This window comes from Chanos chanos, chromosome 2, assembly GCF_902362185.1.
Source record: "Chanos chanos chromosome 2, fChaCha1.1, whole genome shotgun sequence".
Taxonomy (NCBI): domain Eukaryota; kingdom Metazoa; phylum Chordata; class Actinopteri; order Gonorynchiformes; family Chanidae; genus Chanos; species Chanos chanos.
This window is the reverse complement of record NC_044496.1, coordinates 24,355,523-24,374,183: the sequence shown is the minus strand read 5'-3', so window position 1 is coordinate 24,374,183 and position 18,661 is coordinate 24,355,523. Positions and strand designations below refer to the sequence as shown.

Here is an 18,661-nt window from a genome sequence, read left to right as displayed (position 1 = left end):
AAATTCGGCGAATATATTGCAATAATTGGGCGTCAATGTACAGCGGTGCATTTGGTGACAAATGTTAAAATGTTCTGAGTGACTGAAGGTGGGAGCTTGAACGCAGTGGCGTGCTGTGACGTCACATCACAGCCTCTGTCCGCGGTCCTAATGTATTTGGAAAATTCAGAGACCGTTTTAGGGAGAGTAGAACATATGTGATCAAATCATGTTTCTCCTCATGAGTAGCCGTTGTTTTGGGACAAAAAAAACCCCTCTCTCCCCTTTTTATTTCAGCTCAACCATATGTATTAACATAGGCAGTGAACAGTCTAATGTGAACTAAACATTTGTTGAAACTAAGTGGATCTAACCTAATTCTAATCCCTTATCTAAATGCTTGCTCTTATAGTCCTACGCTGTTACACTTTTAATAGTGTAGTTTAATCAGGATATCTTTGTTTTGCTTGACACCATTGAAGATTAATCGAGAAATGAAGAGAAGAAATCAGGAGGCTAAGAGATGGGTCTTGAGCTAGAGGGCAGGAGAGCTGTCGGCCCTCATATTAATGCACCATGGCATGTTCTCCCTCAGGTCCTCCTTGTCTCTCTGAACACTGGATCACTATATGAACTTCGACCTCCTGAAACAGCACAAAGAGCTCAGGCAGGGGCATCAACCCCTAAATTTATTCTTGGGATATAGGATATGAAACCACCACACATTGCACCCTCATAAAGGGCAGTTAGCGGAACTGCTCATGTGTGGTTGATATTTCTGTCACACTGCCTTTGTGCCATGATTTTATTTTGAGGATTCATTTCGCTAACATTTCTCTCCCTCCCTTTATCATCCAGAGTTTGAGAGAATGTATACTAATATCTAGGTTAAACTTGTCTTTTTTTTTTTTTTTTTTTTAAATATCATTACCTACTACTCTTGCATACTAATGTGTGCCATAGATATAAGGAAAGTAGCTGTCAACTATTTGCCGCACTAAGTTGTTGTGGAGTATTTAAACACAGACAGAGAGAGAGAGAGAGGGAGAGAGAGAGAGAGAGAGAGAATTCTGTTGCTGATTGGTCAGGTAAGGGCTCTTAGGAAAGTGATCACCTAGAGGTGCAGACTGGGGCCAATACTTGAATAACACCTAGATTAGAAAAGTGGACATAAACACTGCATTCCTAATTTAGCAAGAACGTCAATACATGTAACCTCAACCCCTATTGAAATTTGGGTACTGGTTGGAGAGATGCAACAAAACATCAGCTGGTATGTTTCAGCACTTGGAGTAACTAGACTGGCATACTTAGACTGCAAAAATCTCTAAAGAAGTAAAAAAATTGTATTAGTGCAAGTGAAGAAAATCATCAACTTGTCTGGTGCTGCAGTAATATTCAGACACAGTATGCTGAGATTCATATGTGAATCCTTATGTGCGCTAATGATGTTTTTTTTTTTAGTTGTTTAGCCTTGTAAGGTATATCAGCACCCAGTGGAAACGAAAATGATATAATGTACATAAGCCAACAAAACTCTCTCATAATGTGCTTGAGGATATTTGTTACTGTAAGGTGATGTTTTTATTTCCCGTGAGTGTGTTTTGGATTGGGTCATGGTGAAAGTTGACAGGGGGGCAGCTAGGGGAGAGGGAGGAGGCATCTGTTTCACAACACTCTGGGCCAGACCAAGATTTATTGACTGGGCACCAGTTAGAGGACGGCACGGAGTGTGCAGCCAAAGATTTGTAACAATGTGAAATGCGCTATGAGAAACAGCAGCTCGGGGGGGCTTGGTCAGGACTCACCAGGCAAACTTGTATTGTCCCAAACACAAGTACCCCTTACTGACTCCGTGCTGACAAAATAAATGGTATTTACAGCTGGTGCAGATCAATCTGAAATCTCACCATAGATTAGGGAGATATAAGTCATGGCAGAATAAGACACAGTTGCAGACTGATTGTGTTGGCCTTTTGTGTTCCCATGCTGGCTTGTGCCCCTGTGTCCTAACATTCACCCATTATCTCAGATTCACTATGTACCTTAAGATCGACAATGGGTTAGCTGCTGTGAGCTGTGGAAGTGTTGAAGGAGTGTGCATTGGTCTGAGGGTTAGTGAGGAGTAACAGTCTTAATTCTGAGTGTGAGAAACCCTGCAGCACAGTTCTCCTCACACAGCTGTGTCTGTTTACCCTCAAGAAACACATCACTCGTCAGTCTGATCCTTAAGCCAGAAAACTGTCTTATGATAGGAGTCGAGGTGCCAGATGAATTTAAAAAGCCTTGGTAGAGGCCACTGAGGACAACAGATGTGTTTGGCATTTGAGGTGACATCCTTAATGTTAGTGTCATAGTGAGAAAGTGGGAGAAGAGGCTTTAATACACTGTACACTCTATTCTTAGACTCAGCCGTATGTCTCTGAATTGTCCGTCTTTCTGAATGAGCGTGTGTTTGTCTGTATGTCTAATTGTGTAGATGTGTATTAGTCAGCACTTGTGTTTTTTTCTGCGTATCTCTCTGTGTTAAGCAGGACGGCTGTTCTCTCTCTGATTTGACTTTATATACATACGTACATACATATACATACACACACACACACACACACACACACACATATATATATATATATGTATGTATGTATGTATGTGTGTGTGTGTGTGTGTGTGTGTGTGTGTGTGTGTGTGGTCTGAGCATGAGACAGACTCTTCGGGCTTCAGGCTACACAGCTAGTCCTGTGCTAACTGAGCTAGTGTTCAGATGCTTGTGGGTCATTTCTGGAGCCAGGGGCCCCTCTGGTGGGAACTGAGACTGAACCCACTGCAGTGCATTCAGCTGTAAAACATGAACCTCATGCTTCACTATATCCCTCTGCTCCAAGCTCTTTAATCTGACTGCATCTGGAAGAGCAGAAAACTGAGCTAACCATACCAGTACTTCATCAGAATGCCCAGATTTCTCATTAAACCTGTTTGTTCTAGATCAGTCAGGCCCTTTAGATGGCCTGATGTTTTGTAATTCTTGAAAGTGAGTGAAATCCTCATGGAGAACTGCACATGAAAGTCCCTCACCCTCCAAAGTGCTGTGAAAAACAACCAATTAATGCTGAACCATTGTTCTTGTTTCTAGATTTTTTTTAATATGGTTATACAATGTACTCTTGTCTCAGAGTGTATTATGACTATGATAAGTCCCCTACTTCCCTTATCAGAGTTGTGACATTCCCTTGGGTGACATGCAAATGTCTTTTCTTCTCTTTTCTCGTTTCTCAGGGTCTGTGAGGCTATTTTGACATTTTCTTTGTGAGGTCTCCTTTTAACTGTTGTGGCATATAGTATTCATAGTTCTTTTTAAAATGTTTGTGTGGGTGTGTTGGTGTATTTGTGCTCTTAACGTAACTACTACACACATACAAACATGTACACATTTTTTTTTTTTTTTGGAACAATGAATTGTCATAATGTCATTTGTTAAACAGTGAGGATGATGAATTTTGCTTTGTAAAATGCAATCAGTTTGGAGTTCTCCTAATATCTGTTTACTGAACCCTGATAGGCAGTTTTTGGGGTGTCCGAAGAGAAGCACATACAGTGGTATGATTAGTGTGTGAGTTAAATGGGGGATGGGGCTGGAGTGAGGGAAGACAGAGAGGGCCATGAGGATTGGGGGAGGGTTTTGTATCAGTGCTCTGTTTCCTCAGGACAATGACTGACATCTCAAAGTAAAAAAAAATAGGAGAGAGGAATTGAAACAAGTGCATGCAAAACCACATTGTTCAATAAAATTTTCTGATTTACTTTCCCCCCCTGACTATTGTCAGAATTAGCCGTCTCTTCTGTGTTTAGGAAACAGGACAAAAGGAGTTAGGTAAGGTTTTGTGCTCACCACTGCACATCAGGCCATTAAAGGAGACCCAGGGATGGATGGGGGTGGGGAGAGAGTGATTAGCTTCTGAAATTTATTAGAAATGCATTTTTTATTTGAAGACAGGAGAGTGCTCACCAACAGCTTTCTTTCTCTAAACAGCAGAATGTGGATGCAGTGAGCCAGTTGTCCGAAGTCCCTGTAAAACGTTGCTTTACATTCATGAGAGTCACATTCGGTTCACTGATTTTTGTTGTCCTTTTGGAAGCCGGTGTCTTTAATTAGTGAGAGGAGAGGTGTGGCTTTGTTTATATGTGAAGCCTGACTCGTGAATGAAAGAGCAGGCCAATTTATAAACAACTGCAGTGCGAGCTGTCATCAACTCTCTTATGTCTGATGCTGTAATGTCACACTACTTTCATTTAGACATCCCAATTAGCACCTGTTATCTCATCACAGTAGTGAATGACATTTCACAATTTGACTACATTTAGCCAAATTCCAGGAAAATTAGGGTACATTCAGTCAATAGGAAGTCTGTAAAAGTAATAGGTTTGTATATGAAAAAAAGCAGTTATTAGAATTTGATAGCAGGGACAGACTAGCTTTAGCTGACCAGAAAGTCAGAGTTTTTAATGTTAGTATTAAGCACTGGTTTCTGAAAGTGAAAAGTGCTGAGAATGTGCTTGTATTCATAACTGTGAGTTTCACTCCTGTGAGTTTCCTAACTGTGAGTACTATTTTAATTGTGCTCTTTAGGGCTGTTTGGGGAAGTAGGCGCGATGGCCAATGCCTCCACAGATCTGGACAACGCGGAGGCCCAGAGACAGCTCAACAACAATAACCGCCCAGCCAGCTCGGGATTCTGGGAAACCGAAACCACCAGTGCCAAACTGTTTGAGTGCTCCCGTATCAAAGCACTGGCAGGTGGGCAGAGACTGAGAGGCAGACATAGAAAGTAGTCATTGCATTTCTTTAGACTCCAAGTACTACAGCAATGCCACTACCTGAGTTACCGAATAGTAAAAAAAAAAAACAGCTTTGAATTCTGGTATTATGTATGTCTCTGTGACTGATGTGTTTTTTGTGTTTATGTGTATTGAACTGTCTCTCACAGATGAGAGAGATGCTGTGCAGAAAAAGACTTTCACAAAGTGGGTGAACTCTCATTTGGCCCGTGTGTCCTGCCGCATCTCTGATCTTTACAACGACCTGCGTGACGGATACATGCTTACCAGACTACTGGAGGTCTTATCTGGAGAGATGTTGGTTAGTAACTGTTTTATCAACAGTTTTAGTCACTGGATTAAATACAGTAGTACAGGGTCACACGTCCAATCCCTTAAATCCAAATATCAAAGCAAAATGACTGCCATAGAATTCAAGTAGAACTTTTGGTTTTACTCTATAATTTGAAATGTCAGGTTACTGTAATCTTCAAAGTTGTAATCTATGGACTCCTTTAATATTTTGGCATAAACTTCTTAGACCCTTAAATGTACAAAACCAGAATTCTTTGTGATAGCAGAGATTTTTTGACTATTTATTGGTGTCTTGCAGCCCCGACCAACAAGAGGTCGAATGCGGATTCACTGCCTTGAGAATGTAGACAAGGCTCTGCAGTTCCTCAAAGAACAGAGGGTTCATCTGGAGAATGTCGGCTCCCACGACATAGTTGATGGCAACCATCGTCTGACTCTTGGTCTCATCTGGACCATCATCCTGCGCTTCCAGGTGGGAGCTCGTTTATAGGCTATAGCGTTTAAGGAATCTTCTAGAAGTGTGCATAATCATGTTTTCTCTGGAAACCTCTAGAATTTCCCTTGGGTTTCCTTTTGTTGATGTAAGTCAGTGTGATTTTGGTAGGCTCTGTTTGTGATTTTTGTCTGTGTGCTGGACTCCCGTGTGTGTTGACGTGCTTGACTGATGTCGGAATCCCATGGGCAGGTGTTTGACCTGTACAGAGGTGTGGCTTTTTTACACTGTTGGAGGTATTTGATCCCTCTCTGCTCCTTCTGTTCCCACTGAGTCTGTGTGATCTCTGGCCACGTGGGTGTATGGGTGTTATGAGTTCTCAGTGGCCACACAGGATCACATCCATCATTTATGTCTTTCACAATCATAAACTGAGGATGTAAATCGAAAGTGGAGTTTGTCAACACCTCCCTCAAGGTTCAGTCAATTGGTTTCATAGTTGGGGTTTTTTGATGTTGTTGGTGGTAGAGGGTCCATCAATAAAGACTTAGAGGGATGTAAAAACAGGGCTGAGATGTGTGGGTTTGGTCGAGCCACTGTAGGGATTAAAATAGGTACCAGTTTTCCCATGCTGAAAGAAAGAGGTGCCACATCATCAGTGCATGACGTTGGCAATGCCTGAATGTCACATGAGCCGTGAACTGTTTATGGTCAGAGCTCATACAAGGACAGATCGTCTGACATCAGTACAAACTCACATCCACTCCGAAAAACACACGCACACACACTAAATCATACCGGACCTCAGCAATGAGCATGTAAGTAACCCAAAATTCTTTAACTGTTTTATTAAGTTTATCGTTTTAAATTTCTGGACGATTGTTAGCACCGAAGGCTTTTTATTGTGGAGCTGCATTGTTTGTCGGCCCGGGAGAGCAAACCTCCGGCCTGTCTTATGTTTCAGTTCCTCTAGTGTGTCCGGCAGATGTGGATTACCCAGGTTGATTCTGGCCCTGAGCCTGCATACAGTGCTGCAAGTCGATGGCCTCGTGAATTTTGTATGTGGTGACAGAGAGGCAGGGTGATACCCGAGACTGCTCTGTACTGTAGGGATCGGGGGGTGTGGCCGTGTCCTGAACGAACACAGCATCTCTGTGCCCTCCCTATTTCTATTTCTTATTTTCTCATGCGGTGCATACCTCAGTTTTTTTACTCTTGTGACTCTCCACTTTTTCCGCCTTTTCCCCCTTTCACCTGCGTCCTTCCCTTCGTTCTTTTCCTTTTCGCTTCCTCTGTTTGCCTGTCCTTAGCTTGCAACCCCCCTCCTTTTCTCCTGCTCTTTCGGAGTTGACTCTGCCCAGTCAGCAGGTAAGGCCCAGCCACTGCAGCAGCAACATAGAGAAGAGAGAAAGGGAGAGAGGGAAAGGGATGAAAGACAGGGAAGAGACAAAAGAAATTGAAGAGAGAGAGAGACATTAAAGAAAGAACTAAGGAAATGATAATGATTGACAGCAATGACATAAAACTGAGACTGTTAAGACTTGGGCAAGTTTAACACAGTTCGTTGTTTTGTTAGGGTTCTCTTCAGGATAGGGTCGGTCTCCTTGCTTAAGTCAAACGCCACACAGGTTGTGCATTATTATCCCTCAGCCAAACACAACAGCATTTTATCCCGTCTGCTCTTGCTGTTGGTGTATTTATCTTTAAACTTGTGAATACCCTTGAGTGTACTTCTATGTTCGGGGCTATGAATGATGAGAATTAGTGATTATGTATTGATTGAAAATGTGTGAAATTCAATATGTACAGTGTTCTAGGGGCACATCGGGCCATGATGTGTGTTGTTTTAGATGCTCCTATTTGATGGCCCCTGACAGGCAGTTAAATTGCTGCAGACCCATCGTACCATTGCCTGTGTGTCAGTGTGGCATCTTTAAGCGTTCTTATAATAATGATGATACAAATAGTGGAATTCATTTCAGAATTATTAAGGCTGTATGACCATACATTTGACCTTTGATCCTATTCTTGACTTTGTCATTTTAACATTAATAGGATAAAATTAATGGGGTAGGCATGCAGATCTGGCTCTCTGTCTCTTGGTTATATCTGTATCTTAATGTGTCCACATGAAAATCTGGACATTTGATTGTTTGATGGTGATGTATGTCTGAATTATTTAGATTTGAGTGTGTGCGTGTGTGTGTGTGCGTGTGTGTGTGTGTGTGTGTGTGCGTGTGTGTGTGTGTGCGTGGTGGCAGAGCCACCCATTAGAATACATCATGTTGCTGTGATGTGATGGTCTCAGTGGCTGTCATGGAAAATGATGATGGTGCAAACACAGGGAGCCTGTCATGAGTGTACAGCATCAGAGAAAGCCTGGCACACGCGTATAGAGTCAGCCCTGACATGTTTCACAGCAGTGTGCAAATTCACCAAGGCAAAACACATACTCGAACTAATACATATGCACATACACAGACACACATGTATGTATATAAAAGAAAGCTACATCCCACTTCTCACAATTTAAAGATTCTAGCTTCTGAAAAGACAAAAAACAGCAATAAATAAATTAAATGCGTGTTAAAGCAATGTCACAGGGACTTTGGACTGTAGGATAACCACACTTACATTCTACTGTCTATGTATATTTATAAATTCTGTTTAAACCTAGAATATATCGAATAGTACTATGTGGTTGTGCAGTACGACAAGTTTTCCACATTATGAGTGAGACTTTGGTGTTTCTTGTGCTTTAGTATGGGTTTAACGTGGTCTGTCTTTGTCTGCTGCCCGGTTTTAAGTGTTTTGGTGCCATGTTGTCCCTTATGGACAGATCCAGGTGATTAAGATCGAGACAGAGGACAACAGAGAGACCCGCTCAGCTAAAGATGCCCTGCTGCTTTGGTGCCAGATGAAAACAGCTGGGTGAGACTTTAAAACCAAACCACAACCACTTCTCTCAGTTATATTAACTCAACCAAAGAGGTTTTTCTTCTTGCTTCAGCTTCCTGTCCTTCTGATAATTCAGGAGAAAGGACATTTTTATTATACCATGTATAAACCTATATTTGTAAGGTTGATGTATCACTGTCATAAAATTGCCATAACTAGTGTCACTTAAGAGCAGCTGTTGTATTTCAGTGTTTTTGCTTTAGACTGGGCTAACTGTGTGTGTGTAAGTTCCTATGGTTGTATGTTTTATGCAGGTATCCTGAAGTAAATATTCAGAATTTTACTACATGCTGGAGGGACGGCCTGGCCTTTAATGCACTCATCCACAGACACAGGTCAGCACACATACATCCATGCACTCTCTCTCTCTCTCTCTCTCTCTCTCTCTCTCTCTCACACACACACACACACACACACACACACACAAATGTTCTTGCACACTGACTTTGCCATATATGGACAGATTTCTTGGACAGTTGCTCTTTTCTTACACAGGCCTGATTTGATTGAGTTTCACAAGCTGACTAGATCCAATGCCACACACAATCTCCAACAAGCCTTTAACATTGCTGAGCAGAGTCTGGGACTAACCAAACTGTTAGATCCTGAGGGTAAGATATTATTGCATATTTTTTGGATTATATTACGTGGCAACCACAAAATTAGAATACACAGTGTAGGAATATTTTTTTACTCAGTGCATGCTGTTGACTGCTCAACTTCAGTCATCTTGTTTTCTCTCTATAGATGTGAACACAGAGAATCCAGATGAGAAATCCATTATCACATACGTGGTGTCATACTACCACTACTTTTCCAAAATGAAAGCCCTGATTGTGGAAGGAAAAAGAATTGGAAAGGTTAAACATGGCAGAAAGTCCTGACACATTTTAATTTCCATTGTTCCTATGTTATGATGTCGAGTTCTCTTAAAACATCAATGTGTAACTGTTGGTAGGTGTTGGACAACGCCATAGAGGCTGAGAAGATCATTGAACGTTATGAGGCACTGGCCTCAGATCTGCTGGAGTGGATAGAAAAAACCATTAGTGTCATCAGCAACCAGAAGTTTGCTAACTCTCTAACGGGCGTTCAGCAGCAACTTCAAGCCTTCACCACCTACTGCACCATCGAGAAGCCTATCAAGTGAGTGCCAGAATCTCAGAACAGCTAGGATTGGGCCCGAACAGAAATGCTTTCAGCACTCTCATTTTAAAATTTAAAATTATAATTTACTCCGCTACAATTTATAATTTAGCTCTCAAACTTGTTCACTTTAGCTTTGCTTGATGTAAGTATAGTCACAATGGTTATGAAACAGGTAGAGACTGTGACTCATTAGAGCTGAGAGAGTTGAAGCTTAGACTGTTACTGGTCCAACAACATTTGTGTATGGCACAAAATTGCATGCAGGCAGACCAACATTCACTGAATAGGACTATCCAGAATTGTTGATGGCGTATATGGACACTGCACCCATATAAGATGGGTTCTTAAATACTGGATACCTTTTGTCTAGGTTCCAGGAGAAGGGAAACCTGGAGGTGCTGCTCTTCACCATCCAAAGCAAACTCAGAGCTAATAACCAGAAGCCATATGTGCCTAATGACGGGAAACTCATTTCTGATATCAATAAGGTATGTCCAGTCCAAAACCTGTTGCTATATCACCTTGCAGGCTAGAGATAATGGTACTTTAAAGTAGACAGTGATCACATTCCAGGTATGCCCTGTTATCATCAGCACAGAGGTCAGAGCAACCTTAAGTGTCTTTGCTACTTGTCTGTTTCTTCATTTGACCTTGAGCACATATTGATTTGGAGTACTTGTTTGTGTGAATATATATGCTCTGTAGGCATGGGAGAGGCTAGAGAAGGCAGAGCATGAGCGAGGCGTGGCTCTAAGGAAAGAGCTGATTCGTCAAGAGAAATTAGAACTGCTCGCTCAGCGCTTTGATCACAAAACTACCATGCGGCAAGCATGGCTAAATGAGAATCAGCGGCTTGTGTCACAGGTAAGAGAGACGAAATGCCTATTCACTCCTTGTGTTCAGGTAACAGTGTATTGCCCTCATTACTTCTGAGCTAATTGTCTGTCTCTCAGGATAACTTTGGCTATGACCTGCCAGCTGTGGAAGCAGCCATGAAGAAGCATGAGGCCATAGAGGCAGATATCTCGTCTTATGAGGAGCGCATCAGTGTAGTGGTGGAGCTGGCTGCTGAAATGGAGTCGGAGGGTTACTATGACATCCGCCGCATTTCTGCTCGTAAGGACAACATCTTGGGCCAGTGGTCTTTGCTGAAGGAACTTGTAGTGGGCAGGAGGACTCGTCTGGAGAAGAACCTGGCCTTGCAAAAGACCTTCCAGGAGATGGTTTACATGATCGACTGGATGGAGGAGATGCAGGTTGGGGAGTTTTTAATGCTCTACCAAAACACAAGGGCAGTTTGACTAGTCATAATATTTTATTTTGTAAGTGCTTTGATATGAATACTAATCAGGTGTTAGGAAATTCCCGTACTGACAACTGAACTGTATAAATCTGTAAATCACCCTATCTTAACTGTGTAAAGAAAATTAGTGTTATCAGGGAATGTACTCTTTAAAGCTAGACAAGTGATCGTCAAACACAGATGAACTGTAAGAAGTTTCAGAGGTTTCTCCTCTCTGTCCTTGTAGGTCAAACTTTTATCTAAAGACTTTGGGAAGCACTTGTTGGAAGTGGATGACCTACTCCAGAAACACAGCCTTCAGGAGGCTGACATTGCTGTGCAGGCAGAGAGAGTACAGACACTCAATACTGCAGCTCTCAAGTTCACCACTGTTGAAGGTATGGTTCCCTTAATTACCCCTTTGGATGTACGTGCTCATTTACCTTTTCTGCTTAAGCTATTATATTGTATACGAGCAACATAAAGTATTGATTTGTAAATCAAAACCAATATTTTCCAAGCATAGTAGCTGTCAGGTTGCACAATATAACCTCTACAAGGTTATGTTGATGGCGTATGGTATTCTTTCATTCAAATAGTTTATCAACACAATATTGTATTAACCAACACCGAAGCTATCATTTAACTTTTGCTTGTGTTAAGTAATGAATAGTCATATATTTTTTATGTTGTGACTATTTTATATAAAACTAGTTTTTCTTATACTTTTTTTTTTATTTTTGTATGTCTTAACCTGTTTATATTGCTCTGACATCAGCATTGGCAGAATCATGTATAACTGGCCCAAGAAAGAGACCCCTGCAGGATATACTAAGGAAAAGGATCTTCTACAACAACCAAAACATTTCAAAAGAGTACCACAAGAGGGCAATCATCTACATTTACTTACACAAGCATGAATTTGCTTTTTGGTTTTGTAGTGCAGCCAATAGTGCAGCCAAAGAAAACTGTGTAAGAGAAGAGCACAGTGATTGTGTGTTGTTGCTTGATCAGTGATCAGTGTGTCGTTGTTGTATCTAATTGCACTTCAAAATGGGAAGGTACTCTTTGACTGGATCTGACTGCCTTGTTGTTTAATTCAGGAGAGCCTGTCGTAATCAGAATCAGAATCAAAATCAGAATCACTTTTGCTCAACAGTATGTGCCAGGTACAGGCATTTGTCCTGGCTTTTTTGAAAACTGCTCAACACGGAGTATCAAGCTTATAAGTAATGATTTAAGTTACATTGTGTCAAAATATGCAAGAAACAGGGGCAAACACAAAGCACAATTCATAGTATATGTATCACAGAATTCACAGTGTATATTTCTTATACATTTCTATGTGCAAGAATATGGTATGACAGGTAAAGTGCCGCTGTGTAATCGTGTACAGTGGGACACTCCATTTCTGTAGTGCAAAAATACAGTGTGAGAAGTAAAGTGCAACAATGCAAGTGTGTGCAGTAGGACATTCCAGTTCTGTAGTACAAGATGTATGAGAGAGATTAACAATGATAATAGTTCACTGTTTTTCAGCTGGAATGGGGTGTTGTGGGAGGAGGATGCAGGTTAAAAACAGATATGTCATTGGGAAAGAAACTGTTCAGGTGCCTGTTGGTTTTGGATTTGATTGCCCTAAGGTGTTATTGTGTATTCTCTGCAGGCTACCAGCCCTGTGACCCACAGGTGATCTGTAACCGTGTCAACCACGTCAGCACATGCCTTGAGGAACTGAAACAACTGGCAGCCCAAAGACATTCGGAGCTTGAGGACTCGCGGCAGCTCTGGGCCTTCTTCGAGGAGGTAGAGGAGGCTGAGGCCTGGATGCGGGAGAAGACCTCTATCCTGGCATCACAGAGCTGTGGCAAAGACCTGAGTAGTGTACTACGTCTACTGCAGAACCACAAGGGCCTGGCCGGAGAGTTGCTGGCACGCCGCAACTTGTTACAACAGACCATGAAGAAGGGCAAGCAGATCCTCAGCCAGCGTACTCCAGCTACTGCCGGCATCCATGACCGTCTAATGGACGTGAAGGCTGAGTGGAGGCATCTGGAGGAGCAGGCGGCACAACGGCTGAGCCACCTGCAGGAAGCACTCAACTTCTTCCAGTTCAGCACTGAGACGAACGACCTCCTGGCCTGGCTGCAGGACGCCTACCGACTGGTGTCCAGCGAGGACTTCGGGCACGACGAGTACTCCACCCAGTCTCTGCTGAAGAAGCACCGCGGGGTTCGCGAGGCTGTGGACAAGCATCGCGTGCAGGTGGTGGCATTGCGCAAGCACATGGTTGCACTGCCACTGCACTACCGCGAGATGGAAGAGGTGCAGGCACGCATGGCTGAAGTGGAACAGCTCTACGCGGAAGTGGCAGAGGTGGCCATACTGAGGCAGCAGTGGCTGCATGACGCTCTGGCTGTGTATCGTATGTTCAGTGAGGTGAACGCCTGCGAAGTGTGGATTGATGAGAAGGAACAGTGGCTCAACAAGATGGACGTGCCGGAGAGGTTGGAGGATGTGGAAGTGGTGGCCCATAGGTAGGTCTTGACTGGATAGGTAAAAAGGACAAGGGCAAGACACACATCTCACCATCAGATTGTCTTCCCTTCCACTCAACTTGTAGAGAGAGAAAGAGACAGCAGACCATTTTATGCTGGCTTGTAACATGATAGTATATGTCTATGATTAAGATGATTTCTGGATTAATTTAAATAAGAAACTGACCTACATAGGCAAATGAGTGCAAAATGTAATAATCTACAACCTTTAAAGAGTTAGATAATGTTTATTCCTTGACGAATCATCATTCTGGAACCTTCCTTTCTTGTTCCATGCCAGGTTTGAGAGCCTGGACCAGGAAATGAACAGCCTGATGGGAAGGATACTTGATGTCAATCAAATAGTCCAGCAGCTGTTGGACAGTGGACACCCCAGCTCCACAGAAGTTAGAGGGTGTCAAGACCATCTCAATAGCAGGTAGAACCATCATCATTAATGTATTAATGAAAAATTGAGATTATCATTGCTGTTTGTAAATTATCTCCCTTACTTACAGATTTGACCTGTGAAGGATCAAAAGTGCACAAATCTGTTGATGCTTAAAGTTGGTGCTCATCTTTGTTGACTTAAATTCATCTAATCATAAAATAGAAGGAATTCTTAAAATCACTTTCCATGCAGTTCAGATTTGTTGTTCTGTAAATACATTAATGTCAAAACTCAGTTTCCAGACAATGGAATTATGGACTTTTGCCCAAAACAAATGTTTGAAAAATACCATCGCCCACACAAAGTTGTGACTGTTAAAGATGAGTAAGTCAGTATGAGACACGTACTCAGAAATAGAGACCCGTAACCTCAAAAGTGATATTTGGGGATCACCCTGTTTACTTAATTGTGGGAGCATCTGAAGAGTTAGTAATGAAAGAATGTGGACTACGCACCATGCGATAAAACTTTGCTATGCCACCTTCCTTATCTGTCCAAACACAGACCACACTAAGGACTTATGTTACCTGGCCTTATCATACCACAAACAGACAGTATTATGGATAGAGCTGTGACATGTGTGTGAGAATTGAGAGTGGTCCATTTTGTACCAAGCTTTGCGTAAATGGCCTCTCTCAGGGTGACCATCTGTTTGAGCGGGCACGTGGGGTACAAGGGCAACCTGTCTCCACCATGCACTGACTCTTTTCTCTTCCTCTCAAATTCACACATTACAGTATTTTTAGACATGCAACCACACTTTTATTATTAAAGAGTGGATTCATTTGTACGTTCCCTAACTGAATATTAATAACCATATCGTAAGCTTTGTTTTTGATTTTACTGATGACATGTATTTGGCACATGGAGGCTTTGAGATTTAGCAAGTGAGTTGAATTATTCCTGCTTTCTGAAACAGGATCACGTTTGTCATCTGAAATTAAGAGTAGATGTGACGGATCAAAGGAAATGAAGCACTCTGTACCACCAAATCACTTTTATCCAACTGCACTTAAAAGATTACATTCCTAGGCTGATAAGGAACAATATAAATTTCCAATAATGAGGTATTTCATTGCATTGCATTTCTTACTAAACCATTTGCAGAAACAGTCTACCACTGTAGGTAAAAGAAAGTGCTCACCAGACACACCTAAAAAGTGTATTGACCCACTTTGGTACTGAGGAGGTCATTAGAGTTAAGGTTGCTGTTTAATGCATCCCTGCAGGGAACCTCACCTAGCACCAGTTGATATTTTGGCTGTCTTCCTTCCATAGGTGGAATCGAATTGTAGAGCTGGTAGAGCAAAAGAAGGACCACTTGGACTCCATCCTGCGTATCCAGAACTACTTACTGGAGTGTGGCGAGATCAAATCACAAATCCAGGAGAAGCGCAAGGCCATAGACGCTACACAGTATGTTGGCAGTGACCTGGGTGGTGTGCTAGCACTGCAACGCCGCCTCTCCACCATGGAGGGGGCGCTGGCTGTGCTGGAGCCCAAACTCATCCACCTGCAGCAAGAGGCAGAGGAGCTGGCCACCTCCCACCCAGAGAAGGCTGTGGAGGTTTTGGTGCCATTTGAAGGCATCAGCGTGGAGTGGGAAGAACTGAAGCGTACACTCCAGGGCTGTGAGGACTCATTAACAGTGGCTGGGCGACTGCAACAATTCATCCAGGACCTGGACTCCTTCCTTACATGGCTTGTGCAGACACAAACAGCTGCTGCTTCTGACGAACTGCCCAACACCTTGGAAGAGGCTGAGAGGTTGATCAACCGGCATGCTGCGCTCAAAGAGGAGATTGGCCGTTACGAGGAGGACTATGAGAGGCTACAGGCTGTCCAAGAACTGCTGGAGTCGGAGGAGGCGCCGCTCCCCTATGCTGCACTGCAGCAGTGGCTGCATAAGCTTGACGTGGGCTGGAACAAGCTACTGGAGATGTGGGAAAGCCGTAGGGAGGTGCTGGTGCAGGCGCACATCTTCCACCTGTTCATGAGGGATGTCAAGCAAGCTGAGGCCTTTCTCAACAACCAGGTGAAGACATTACACCCCCAAGTCTTCACAGCGCTAAATTGCAGCTGATTAAGAAGTATCTTTTAGGCATCTTTGTGCCTGCTGATATTGAACAGAACTGGCAGATGTTGTACTCATATCTTTAGAGAGATAATTGTGGTCTTTGATAGCGATATTGGAACAATAATTTTCCTGCTACTGTGTTTTTTTTTATGCTACTGTTACACTGTTACACAGGTTTTTAGTTAGTTTGTGAGCTGACCAACACCATAACCCTACAGCTAAAAGCTATGGATGGATATAAAATGCAAAGAGCAAGTTTCTGTGCCTGATGTATAATTCCATGAATGTCTTATCAGTTTAAGGAATGTCTCAGTTCTGGTTGAAGGGAGTAGACATTTGCTGTAAGTTTTGTGGTCATTGCATAGTATAAATGCTTTTATCTAGCCTAAATGTCAAATGTGCATGCATTTCCACAGCACTCTCCGTAAGTGTCACATCATGTGTCTACTCTGGTTGTGCTAGCTGGATGCAGCCACATAGATACAGTTTCTGTACATGCCTGAGGGCACAGAGCTAGAGCTCTCTTTGTTTCTTTTGTTTTACCTGTCGGAGAAAAAGAAAAGCACTTTAACCTAACCAACCATCACAGAGATTTCAATTAATAGTCGCCTTTGTTTGGCTCTTTTTCTTGTTTTATTATTAACAATATTTCTTTAGTTTAATTGAAATTTGGTTTTAGGATGTGTTAGATTTTACAAATGATCAGCCAAGAGTAAGCCATACTGTAAAAGAGCCTTGAGAACTTGAGAAAATTTTAACCAGTTTTTACACTTATTTATCTTTTAATTTATTTTTAGTTACGTGTATTCCAGATATTCAGCCAATATGCTGAATATCTAGGGGGCAGGCTTCCAGTAAAGTATGTGATTAGGTTTGTGTTGGTTGGATGTTGTATTGATCATCTCTCTCTGTGTCCGTATTTCAGGAATCAGCTCTAGCCCACGTGGAGCTCCCAACCACAGTAGAGACGGTGGAGGCTGCCATCAAAAAACACAAAGACTTTACTACCACCATGGAGCTGAACCTCCATCGCATTAAAGCTGTAATAGAGGCTGGAGAGAGCCTCATCAGCCAGAACAACATTTATTCTGAGCGAATCAGAGAGCGTATAGACACCCTTGCCAAAAGGTCAGGTTTCCTCTCTGTAACCCTACATTAAACCTCACACTGACCTTGCATTAATCATTTCCTGGTCTAGCTGCATGTAATAAGAATAATTTTGATACTGACTGATTTGCTGACTTAATTAGTACTGTGTGGTTAAAAAACATTTTAGTTTGCATGTATGTGCATGAAGGGGGAAAAAAACATGATTATGAACAAAAACTGAACTGTGAGAGTGGTGGAGTTATGGTATTTCAATTGAACAAATGGTTTTAAAAGAGACCTCAAACTCTGCTCTCCTGTTCTTATGAAAATTGTTAAAAACTTTCAGAAGTGTTGTCCTTGGTTTGAAGTTGATTCCAGTTCTGGTAAAATACAGAGTGCATCTTTTCTAAGCATCTGCCTGATGAGACACTTTGTAAACAGTGTCCCTCTTTAACAAAAGAACACACTGAGCCTCCAGCCTCTGTGTTCTGAATGGAATTAGAAAAAGAGCATGAAATCAGACAGAGCGGGTTTGCATGGCTTTGTCTGAGAAGATTCGGGGCCCCACCTCCACCCCTCATCCAGATAAATGTAACGATACACACTGGAGAGGAAAAAACTCTAAAGAACAATTGTACCATATCTCTGCTTAAATCTCTCCTAGAAAAAAAACTCATACAGATTACAGTTACTATATACTTCAAAAGAACTTGCATCAGAGCTCCTCTTAAATCTCTTCCACAGAGGGAACCAGAACCGGGAGCTGGCCCAGCAGTGGCTCAATAAATTGAATGATCAGTGGGAACTGCAGAGGTTCCTGCAGGACTGTCACGAGGTAAGGCTTGGAAATCTCACTAATGTTGCTGTGCAGTGCTCATCAAAACAGTGCAGTCACAAACTTTGATAGATGAAAACATCTGGATGTCTGGATTGTTTTGGTGGGATGCCCTCGAAAATGAAAACACCTTGGAATATTGCTTTGCATTCCTTTGTTTTTTTTTTCTTTCATTTTTTCCTTTTTTAAACAAAGCACACCAGTGTAAAAGTTATCTAAAGTTTCACAGGCAGAACCATTTAGCAGGACCACTTAGTAGTCACCGTTTCAAAATGTGACACAGTGATTATCTGGTGCTTTTATTTATTTTTTTTTTACCATTCATGTTTTTATATTTTGTCTGTTGTTGGATGGGTGTGTTTGTATTGAGCTCTGTGTGTTCGGGAAATTTGATATATGCAGGGTGTGGTTTTGGACCTTGCTGAAGTGTAGAGGGCTTTTATTGCCTTGCAGCGGAACAGAGTGCCTGCCATAATTTCCTTAAAAACAACTAATGCTGTGTATTTGAATGGCTGATTTTCAGTGCCAGTACAAATACGCATAAGGATAAAAAAGGGGGTGATTTTCTAAGTGGTGAGACTTTCTTTAAAAAAGTATTTTAAGTTTGCACTTTTGGGAATGAGCTGGTTTACTCATTCCAATACCAAGTTTATATATTTTGACTGCTGTGTTTATTGGTATCTTATATATATATATATATATATATATATATTGAGACAAATGTGTTCCAAACTGTTGGTGATC

The 18,661-nt window shown here is 42.0% G+C and overlaps 1 protein-coding gene across 1 annotated transcript in view; it reads left to right on the top strand.

The window, feature by feature from the left end:
- Positions 1-4,626: 4,626 nt before the first annotated feature.
- sptbn4b (spectrin, beta, non-erythrocytic 4b) overlaps positions 4,627-18,661 on the top strand; it is a 33,989-nt gene continuing 19,954 nt past the window's right edge. Inside the window, exons 1-17 of the mRNA XM_030794285.1 lie at positions 4,627-4,771; positions 4,962-5,113; positions 5,405-5,578; positions 8,379-8,470; positions 8,752-8,832; positions 8,993-9,108; positions 9,245-9,357; positions 9,456-9,643; positions 10,017-10,134; positions 10,352-10,510; positions 10,600-10,902; positions 11,176-11,326; positions 12,595-13,465; positions 13,767-13,904; positions 15,195-15,951; positions 16,919-17,121; positions 17,827-17,917. Of these exons, the coding sequence (XP_030650145.1) occupies positions 4,627-4,771; positions 4,962-5,113; positions 5,405-5,578; positions 8,379-8,470; positions 8,752-8,832; positions 8,993-9,108; positions 9,245-9,357; positions 9,456-9,643; positions 10,017-10,134; positions 10,352-10,510; positions 10,600-10,902; positions 11,176-11,326; positions 12,595-13,465; positions 13,767-13,904; positions 15,195-15,951; positions 16,919-17,121; positions 17,827-17,917 (3,852 nt within the window). The remainder of the gene's footprint in view (positions 4,772-4,961; positions 5,114-5,404; positions 5,579-8,378; positions 8,471-8,751; positions 8,833-8,992; positions 9,109-9,244; positions 9,358-9,455; positions 9,644-10,016; positions 10,135-10,351; positions 10,511-10,599; positions 10,903-11,175; positions 11,327-12,594; positions 13,466-13,766; positions 13,905-15,194; positions 15,952-16,918; positions 17,122-17,826; positions 17,918-18,661) is intronic.